At 33.1% G+C, this 10984-nt stretch overlaps 1 protein-coding gene across 1 annotated transcript; it reads left to right on the top strand.

Annotated features, from left to right (window-relative positions):
• The first annotated feature begins 2471 nt into the window (after nucleotides 1–2471).
• LOC105331730 (homeobox protein MOX-1) lies at nucleotides 2472–9948 on the top strand. Its single transcript, XM_011434051.4, has 3 exons — nucleotides 2472–2949; nucleotides 8784–8950; nucleotides 9517–9948. Exons 1-3 carry the CDS (start codon nucleotides 2472–2474, stop codon nucleotides 9673–9675), a joined length of 804 nt encoding a protein of 267 aa, XP_011432353.1. The 3' UTR covers nucleotides 9676–9948.
• The last annotated feature ends 1036 nt before the right edge of the window (nucleotides 9949–10984 follow it).

The following is a 10984-nucleotide window of genomic DNA, read 5'->3' as shown; positions in this document are numbered from 1 at the left end:
GAGTTGTGGCCGTCTCTCTATGTTGAAGTAAGGGTCTAGAGATCTAACGGGTGATAGATTCGTCGTTTTGATATCGATGAGAAGGTGTTAATTAGCGTTAAATTAAATCTTGTTTGCGATTTATGAGGAGTCTGATACTGTTTAAATATACATATGAATTTGTCTTCATGCGGTCGGTCTTTTTAACCCCTCTTTGAAACGGTAGCTGGTTCTTATAACTGACTCATTCATTTTAAAGAGTTTTTTTATATACAGAAAAATTTTTTAAAGAAAAGATTTAAAATTAAACGTTAATAGTGGAAAAAGCAAATAGTATGGGCTGCAATCGTCAAGAACAACAAAAATTAAGACAGAAAAAACAACTGAAAGACAAACAAAAAAACCCACGTGCAAAATAACGTAACGTTACTAAAAGTCAGCGCTGGTGAAAATGTCAGGATACATATAATGCTGAACCGTGGAAAAAAGCTGACCAACCTATGACTTTGAAGTGCATGTCATAAATCAAGACAATACAGGTTTGCGACTACCGTAAACCAGCGACTTCCTGTGGCGCAGGACATCATCACGACTAATTGTCCAGCTGTTCCGATAACAACCGTCCCACTGATAATGTCTGGGGGTCGGAAATTTCCCACCAGAATACACTTTTCTTCAGTGACCAGTCTATATTTTTTGCATGTCGGTGCTATATAGTTCCCGATTACAGAAATCTAAAAATATTCTATTTACAACGATAAATTTTGCATGGTGTTACATTATATCATATTCCCAAGGCTTGTTTGCAAATTCAATAACTGTGACTATATAATTTTTGGACAGTTTTCCCCTGATTAGTTTACAACTGCATCTTGCTGATTTTACGGGACATGTGCAACCATAAAGTTTGCACTTTGAAGAGCTTAAAAATGTTGCATGCACAGATTAACAAATCTCTTTTTACGTTTGTGATTTTAGGAATCCGTTTCGGTGTTTACATTTTGGAAACTTTACCACACGCAACAGGATTGGTCTTCTTTGCAGCCTGTGCAGAGAGATACAAGCAATAGTCCTTAAATCAATGCACGTGCTAAGATTGCACGTGCATCTAATTTTAATATAAGATTTATAGCTTCTTTAATGATATTGTAAAACAATGTTTACGACCGTCGGTTATAAACACACGTGGTTGCCAAAAGTCTTTTTAAACTCAGTTTCCTCTGCCTAGCTTTGTTCAGATTCGTCAAACAACCCATTCGTTGTTCCCGAAGCTCTGTTGGACCCCCTTAAAAGATAAATAAATGTCCAACTGAGAAGGATATAGACGTCTCTTTTATTTATCAAACATCAAATTAAAGGCGGTGGCGATAGTTGGAGCATGCGTTCTGTTGGAAATGTGTCGACTCTTCGTCTTCTTCAAATATTTTGATGCATCTGAAATAATAATATCAAAAAATTAACTTAGTAAACGTCTGCTACTGAGAAAACATAATCTTAATTTGACCAACTATTACTTAGAATTGACAGAAATATATGTAAAGTTTTATTAGCAAAATTTCAGATTTTTTTTGTTTTTATGGTTGGGGATGCACGTATTTAAATGAGAAAGAAGCGCTCTAGTTTGAATTTTTCTTTGGAGAAAAATGGACATTCCCACAGCCATCAGTGAAGCATATGTCCCGAGAAGCTTTTCTGTCGACATTCTTGCTGCTCTGCCGGAAAATGTACGACATCTTTTGGCGATATCAATATCCCATTCATCACCGAGTCTGTCAGCAGGGGCAGATAGGCAACTTTCCCCTCACAGAGAGGTGTTTGGAAAATAAACAAAGCTATCGGCGAAATAAAATATATCTTTCAAGTTTACAACTACTTTTCCTTTTCAAATTTATATTATCTTGTATCGTATCAATCTATAATTGCCTTTTTTCTCGGATAAAATTTCTGATCATTAAAAGACTACACACATGTACAGGTTTATACATACATAACTTCGGTTCATCAGAGAGACAATGCATATTAACTTAAAAAATACATGAACATGTAAATCCCCCTCCCCATACCACCATATAGAGTATTTAGAAAATAATTGAAAAATCTGTAAATGTTTAACAATTGTTATTAGGAGTCCCAAGTGTATGATAAATCGTTGCAATACAACTGGTACATATGTACGCCAAATCATATTGCAAGAAACCTACCACCATAGCAAATCGTTTGTTATGCAATACGCAGATTGGAGGGCAAGAAAGTAAATTAATAGTACCCAAACGTGGTGGAATTCCTGTTTCTTAGTTTCGGCAACTGTGCGTGAAAAATTGCGTTCCTATTGGCCGAGCCCCGAAAACTCTCGCGGGAGGACGGACAGATTTTATCTTCGAAGCAGAAGAGTTCCTCTGCATTTCTTTGGCACATCTGAATATCTCATTGTCGTTTCTAACAGTCATAGATTTATGACGGCAAGATAGGAATTGTCATTTTCTCTAAAAATAATGGAAGAACCAGAGAGGGGGATTAATTCTAATTCACAGAATTGTTCTTCCGGCCCGTGTTCCTCATATTCTGCAATGGGACGATTTTTCCAGAGAACCAGTGCATTTGACTGCATGCACCCCTCTCAAACGGGAGGGGTAGGACTAGCTCCACCACACACGGGGTTCGGGTATTCGGCATATCCGGGTGATTGGGGATTTATGCATGGACCAAGTTACACGCCAAGTTTCAACTTCAACAGAGCATTAAATAGTCCGTCAAATTTCTATTCGGTGTCCAGAGACTTTGGAACTTCGCTGGGACATACTGTGTCCGGTCCGCCCCCGCTTATTGGAGCCAGTGCGAGTTCTGTTGGAATTTCCTGTGAACCTGTGGATAATTATGGAACGGGCCTATGTGGGGAATCCCCTTGCTCGCCTAGCTCCAGTGACAATTGTTTGTCTGATGATTTAGATAAGAAAGAAAACAAGGGACAAGGTATATGTATATTAATTCACACTCATTTTGACTTACAGGACTTATCAAATGTAAAAGAGCTCTAATTTAAGGTAGCTCGCGGGTTTACCTGCTTGTGAGAAAACCTACCTTGAAAATTTGTCCATGTGATCCATAGGTTTTAAAGTTTTATTTCTGAAATTTATTTTAGATTCGTCTGCGTGTTAATAATGTTATCGTGTTTCAAATACAGTGTCATTAATAAAATCAAGCAACGCCATTTCAATGAAATATATAGTAAAATGTACATTTTAACCGAGAAACGCATTACAAAACTATGCTTTACACTTTTAAACGATTCAGACGAAATTAATCATACTCAACACAAAAACAGAGGAGATAATTATGAATCAATTCATAAAAAAACATCAGTATGTGTTCTCGGCCAATTTTTGGCAAAAAAAACTTTAAAGATTTAAAAGATTTCTCAAAACCTTATATTGTCATTACGACGTTAGCCTGACGTCATCATTTCCTTACTTCTTAGAACACCAAAATTGAAATGCATTTATTGACAAGACTAGCTGTTTTACACATTTTAGAACATGTTAATGCTTATTAGACATTATTGTGAATGTTATATAAAAATGCAATTAATGTAAGGCTGTAAAGATACAGAAAATTGCTATTTTTGTTTTTATGAAACTCTGAGTCAATCAATGCAAAAATAAAATCGCAGGCAACTACTGACAATATAAGTAAGTAATCGAATAAAACAGTTATCTCAAGCCAAAAGAAATTTAAGAATTTAATCGGTAGTACAGATTACGGAAGTTATAATTGTAAAAAAAAAAGCGAAGTTAATGCTGACTTTCTATTTTAAAACATGACTTTAAATGGAAGAGTTCTAACGCACACTCATTCTTTATCTTTATAGAACAAAATGTGACAATGTATGTGACATCTTTAAATTTTCAGCACTTGATATTATAAATCTTTGTATAAACAGTCATAAACCGCATATAAGCTTTTTAAAATATTTTCTTTTATACTTCTAAATATCTCATTTGTCATTTTAAAATAAAATTATGAGTTTACTATGACGGTCAACTCTTTACGTCGATTCCCATTGTGACGTCAGCAAACCCGCGAGCTACATTAAGGGAGGGAAATAGAATTATTGGCTAAAAAAATAATATCACTGTTCAAACAGACTCTTAAAAAATATTTCAAAAGAAAAAAAGAATACACACCCCTAAATAACGAGAAAAATATCATCATAAAACAATTTTATATGATGTATGGTACGATAAAATGTAATATGTAGAAAAGATGAAGACAAATCAAAGCATGCAAAACATTAATATAACTGTCTACTAAAAATGTTAACATATGCCAATGTGCATTTCTTATTAATATTCGGTTCAAATTGTACATTTGTACCTTGTACAAAATTAATTTGTAATCACAGAAACAAGTCCCAAGAAATTTTCTTTTCGTTACATATATATACTATTCTTGATTGATTTCTGTTGATATATACAATAATAAAAATATCTTTTTCTTAAATTTATTCAAATTTCAAAGAAAACGTAGTCTGTTTGATAGTTTCTATTGGTAACACTAAAACGCTTCAAATATTTACATCTAAATATTTTTTGTAATAAAAGATGAGAAAAGATGAAATGTTTATATAACTACATGTAGTGGATATATCTTATGAAGAAAACTTGCGTTATAAACATCGTTTTAAAACATGTTCTCTTATAAATAAAAAATGGGAGAAAAGAAAGTAAAAATAAAATGATTAGTTTAATTTGGTTTTCTTATGGGCGTACTTTTTTATATATAATGCGCCGTTCATTTTTTTTTTTTTGTATCCGTTAACATCAAACTTCTCTATATTGTGCTAAATTGTGAAAAATAAAAATAAATGTTAACTCTTTACATCAACATATTAAAGATAACCATTAAAATTTGTAGAATTGGGTTGAATTATTGACAAAATCACACTGATCTCAAGAAGAAATAATCAAGCACTAAAGATCAAACATATCGTCAACAGTAACCAGTAGTTAGTATTGGTGGAAAACGGCGATTTGATTATTTATTCTCATAACGTAAATTCTATTGATCTTAATTAATATTGACCGCAAACTGCAGGGGATAGCTTGCTCGACCGGGTGCGACTTTCAACGGTGGTGTATATTACACGTGTATAGGTGCGTTCTTGGCCTATAAGATGGTGTATTCAAATTGTTACATTAAAATTTTAAAATTCACAGAATTTAAAACTTTATCTAAATTGTAAGCTATAGATATTTTTGAATTCTATTAATTTTAAAGTTTGAATGAAACAAAATAACTAAATGTGAAATTGTACAAATTTAATGCCCATTATTTGTTATCAAATGAAACATACTTTACTTTTTTTGTTGAAAAAAAATCAAAGAGATAATTACGATTGTAATATGTTTTGATCAAATGGTACAGAATGATATCAATACTAATTAATTGTGTATTGTCGAATATTATATACATCTAGCTTCAGATAATATCGTTGATATATCTATAAAAAAAGGTCTTGGAAACTACTTTAAAACACTCGAGATACATGTACATTTAGAAAATGAGTTAATCATATATTTTTTGCGAATTCAACAAACATTCATTTATTTCTATTAATTCACTAAACATTTGACATAGGCTGTCAATTCCTTCCATTACCTGTTAAAATTAATAGAGTACAAAATGATTGTTCGATAAAATTTTGTTTGAAATTCTTGTAATATCTGAAAAATTCGCTCGCTACATGAATGTCTTTATGTAATGGAAAAGGTACCACTTTTTCTCCACTTTTATACTTTGTCCTACAATCGTCGTAGAGATGTTTCCTGTCGTGTTAAAAACTCTTTTTAAAATTTATTTTTGATTCCTAAAAACACTGTCAATATATATCGCGGCGATTATTTATACATGCACTCGGTACTGCAAGGAACATATTGTCACATCTTTGAGGTTTGAGTATTAGAAAAAGCAGTTACAAAACGTGTCTTCATCGCAGTTGTAAAAAGGTCAGGGAACGGAATTCTTTTAATTTTTGTTTTATTAGCTATGAAATAACAAGGATATCTGCATTACAGCAACAAGCATAAGTGCGACAAAAAAATCACAAAAATATTAATCCTCTTTTTAAATAAAAATTAAACCTAATGATATGATTATTTTTTTACAAGAATAAAAGTCTTAATTTTTTATTCATCAACGAAACATGATTTTCCCCCTAACCCTGTACCGAGACAAACCATTAAGTTCTGACTGTGATATTTGACCTTACGTGCACGTGGAGAACAAGATTACCTGTATTTTGTAAGTCTTCTTGTTACTCACAAGAGTTATTTCATACATGTAAGTTTGTTATCTCTTGTCGATCAGAGAGTCTGTTGCTTTCAATTTGAAAATTGTACATTGAACTGACAAAACGTCCTTATTTTAAATAAGACGAAACAAATTATATTCGTTAAGCTAGAATTAAAAGTACAGATTCAGTGTACACGAAAATAAGTGTTTTTTTATTCATTTTGTGAAATTTTATAATCTTATCTTTATAACATTAAAATTACGTTTTTACAACTCAGTATTTCCATGAAAATGCGTGGAAGTGCTATATTATAGTCAAATCTGGTTTCATTGCCAAACTTTCCCCAAAACGAATAGATAGATGGTTATCGTCCGTGACAAATTAGTTATTAATTAATGATTCCGACACGCGAACGACTTCATTTAGTGGTGTTAATGATCTCGAGAGATAACGTGATTGATGATGGCACAAGCAGACGATACACCAAATCTCACGCGGTCCCGATGAAAACTGAATATGAATGGTCGATTTGTACAAGCTTTAATTAATTTGTTTTGACTATGAAACATGATTAAACAGAAATATCCTTTTATGAAATGTTAATATCCTGACCGGGGACATTTTAATTGCAATTAGTTCACGCGTATTCAGATATATGTACAACAAATGAGAAAAGGAAACATTATCGTACAAACAGGAAAATATATTTAGAAATTTGTACTGCCTTTGAAATTTATCTGCATTGTTTTTGCATATTTTTTTGTCGTGGAAACCGTTTTTTCTCTCAGACATTGATACAGACATTGAAACGCAAATCGAGATAAAATATTACACGGTTGAAGGCAGACATGATTTTCAGCCATGCGTATCTGATGGAAAATTCCCGTGACACTCGCGATCTTTCAAAAATTACCGCTTTGAAGATAATAAGATCGAGATAACACCTTCATGAGATTCATATACATGTATTTGACAAAAACATTTCATTAATGAAAAAAAGAAGATTTAGATTTTTCCATCGCACAGAGATTGTGCTAATTAATTTTCACCTGGTTTGAAAAAAATGTAATCAAATATCATTTTTGCTGCACATTTTGTGTTAACATTATTGAAATAATGTCTGAAGACAACTTTTCCAATTTTCTTGTCATATTTGATGTAAATTAGCGCCGATAGGAACAGTTACAAATAACTATATTTATAATATCTCTCTGTAAACTTTTAAACGTATATTGCACTAGGAAAAACGTGTTGTTTTATCACAATTATGAAATAAATCTTCTATCTTCTTTGCCTACATTTATACTGATGGTATACAATTCTATTATTAAAGTTCGCTAAGAGCTTCATAGTTTCATATTGTTTACGTGAATCCTTTTTTAATTGGAAATCTATACCGTGGAGTTTTTGATTACGCAACTGACTTTGGAAATATCCGCCTAAAATATTAAATATTGAAAGAAATACTTAATTCTGAATATCGTAAATCTATATGGATTTATTGGTAATGCAATTGACTCTAGAAATACTAGCATAAAATATTAAATATTGATAAAAAATTATGGATGTCGTACATGTAAATCTATACCATGAAATGATTGATGATGCAAATGACTTTGGAAATACCAGCCTAAAATATTAAATATTGAAATAAACACCAAATTCTAAATGACGTCTTCTAATTGTTGACGACATTGGATACTAGGCACGAGCAAAACAAGTACATGTATTTATAGACGCAGAAAAATACATTGCATGGAACAATAATATGTTGTGTATGTTTTCTATAGATATATGTGTTAATTACAATGCACTCGTATTTAGTGACCAATCTATAGTTTCTGGTTTTTCTTGTTGATCACAAGTGACTCTCTCAGCTGCGTCGAAATCCACCTGTACACTTGTTCACGTGTCATAAAATTTAGCACAAAAACATCAAGGATCGCAAAGCAATCTTAGACTTAGGTCAAAAATTGTATACTGTATCTTGATTGAAAACAGTGACAAAATGGAAATGCTGTAGAAAGTGTCTTGATATAAAGTTATTTATAACAAATTTCAATCGCCATATTATGATAAACAAGGAGATTATGAATGACTTAAGTTTTGACCTAAGTCTAAAATTGCTTCATGATCCTGAGGCCTGGTTCAATAACAATTTATTTATATTAACTCAATCGTATTTTTAAGCGGTTTTGGGTGGTGAGGTGTAAATTTTTAAAAGATATTCACCAAAAAAATTTCACAGAGCCATGATTCTGAAATGGTTGTATACAGAACAGACATTTTTGTACTGGACCATGTAGGCGTTCATAGCTCTATAATGCTTGTGCATAAAGAGATCGAACGATATTTTTTTTCTAAACTGAAGAAGGTAATCTTTATTTTGAAAATAAGCAACAAAGATGACCTGGAGCATGCGGTGTGACCAAGACCCTATAAAAAGTTCGTAACTGAAAAACACCCCACATGCCGTACTGAGTTAATATCCTAACACTGCTAAATTTATTTCCAGACAACGACCCGTACAAGCTAGATCTATCCGTCAAGCCGAGGAAAGAGAGGACGGCCTTCACCAAGCACCAGATCCGGGAGCTGGAGAAAGAGTTCGCCGTCCATAATTATCTGACCAGACTCCGGCGGTACGAGATAGCTGTAGCCCTGGACCTCACCGAGAGACAGGTATACAGCACCCCCCCCCCCCTGAGAAAACACCACACCTGAACACCTGTCAACGTTATCGCAAAGTAACCGTTCACGCTCGATAGTCATCAATATCTTAGAATCAGTAATGATTTAAATCATATTGGATTTTAGCTCAGTCTAATCACACCTGTCACCCGTATTAACCTAATTTTATTTACAAACAAATTAGGTTTACTTTTTAAGAGGACTGGATTGTCGTAGCCATATTTAGACTGTATTTATCTCCATTAGAATAAGAGCTCTGTATACAGATATAGGAAATTACCCGTTTAAACAGCAAACATTTATGATTTTTTCTTTACTAAATAATACTTTATAGATTAATTAATCATAATAATCTTCAAATTAAAGGTAGTTCTGATGGATAATTTGATGACTACAGAGCCTCCTTAACGATGTAATCATAAATTTCATTACAAACATCAAAATTCTTCCTAATAATGTGCTGATTATTAAGAAACGTTAGAATATTATTGCAAAAAAACTTGCATAGTATTAACCAAAAACAGAATTAACTGTCCATGTCGTTGGTTTTGATATAGGTAAAGGTATGGTTTCAAAACAGACGAATGAAGTGGAAACGAGTGAAAGGTACAAAGTTGGTCAAAGATAAAGTGGACGGACAACTTAAGCCGATAATGGCACCAAATGTTTCGTCCACCGCCTCGGACGTACAGAACTGCGAGGTACCCCAGAGCTGAGGGACCGATAGGGGGCGGGATTCAAGGAGCGACCCCTGGCGGATTATTTCTGTTTATTACGTGTGTATGTGTGCGGAGGAAGTTTACTCCTGAACTGTGCGAAATTGACATCGTCGAGTCAAAATAACTTCTGCTGTGTAACAATTGGTTGGACATTTTAGGACTAGCGGATTAATTAATTCGCACTCGACTACTACACTCCCATGTTCTCACTTTTTGATTGTTTCACAGCATTTTCTGTTTTAACACAGCGTGGGGTGAAAACATGTATTAATCACTGACCCCTGAGTATACTTTTTCATGGTATCAATTTATACATTTCAAATAAATAATACTGTACAAAAATATGAATTTGGCATCCATTTTTCACCGAGTGCAAAACTTTACGATATGTTTGAGTACTGCGTGTTATGTTGTATTTAATTTATCACAGATGGTTAACACCGATTTCAAAAGTGATCATCCCTGAAAGATACAATGTGACTAAACAGGTACAAATATGTTATAAAATACGTCATAGGTGTGTATTAGACATGGCATGTGATAATGATATTATATCGCTTTCCAACTCTATTTGACACTTTATATAAAGAGTGAAATTTTTTTTTAAAAAGTTCAACATCTTGGTAAAACACGTGCAAAACTGAATAAGTCCATCTTACATGTACATCTCTATAAAATAAATGCATGTACATGTACATAGGCAACAATGTGCAGAAATCTGAATGTAAATGTAAACTACGAAAAATTATAGGAGAAGATCTTTAAAACATGAGTATGCAGCCAAGAGAGAAAACTAAATATAAACTAATGTAACGTTTAACCAGCATTCTTGGATTATTCAAAGAAATACATGTCCCCTACACATCAAGTTCAATATCAATTTACTAAAAAATAACTAAAAAGGTAAATACGGAAAACAAAAATGGAACAAAATGACCGACAGACAGCGAGCGATGAAGACGATAATTTGTTTTAATTTTGGTTGTAAATTTTGAATTTACTGGATAGATGTAAAAACAAAATTTCTGTACGATATGACAGCTAAAGCATGATATCTATATTCAAGGCACTGAAGAAAATCTGTTAGCGGTCCATGGACGAGAAACGGAATGCTGTTTCCGTGAGCGGAAGGAATCGGCTAAATCGTGAGGACAATCCTGTGATGTTCATATCCTAGATGTCGCTTAACCGGATACGAGCAGGTTTATCCTAGCAAATAAAAAAAATGTTTTCTTTTGATAGATCAAAGTCATATGCGGGTCCATGTCGACAGAAAATAGTTTATTTTTCCTCACCAAGTTAAGCT

Source organism: Magallana gigas, chromosome 5, assembly GCF_963853765.1.
Source record: "Magallana gigas chromosome 5, xbMagGiga1.1, whole genome shotgun sequence".
In the NCBI taxonomy this organism is placed as follows: Eukaryota; Metazoa; Mollusca; class Bivalvia; order Ostreida; family Ostreidae; genus Magallana; species Magallana gigas.
The sequence above is the reverse complement of the archived record's forward strand: the minus strand, read 5'-3'. Positions and strand labels throughout refer to the sequence as shown.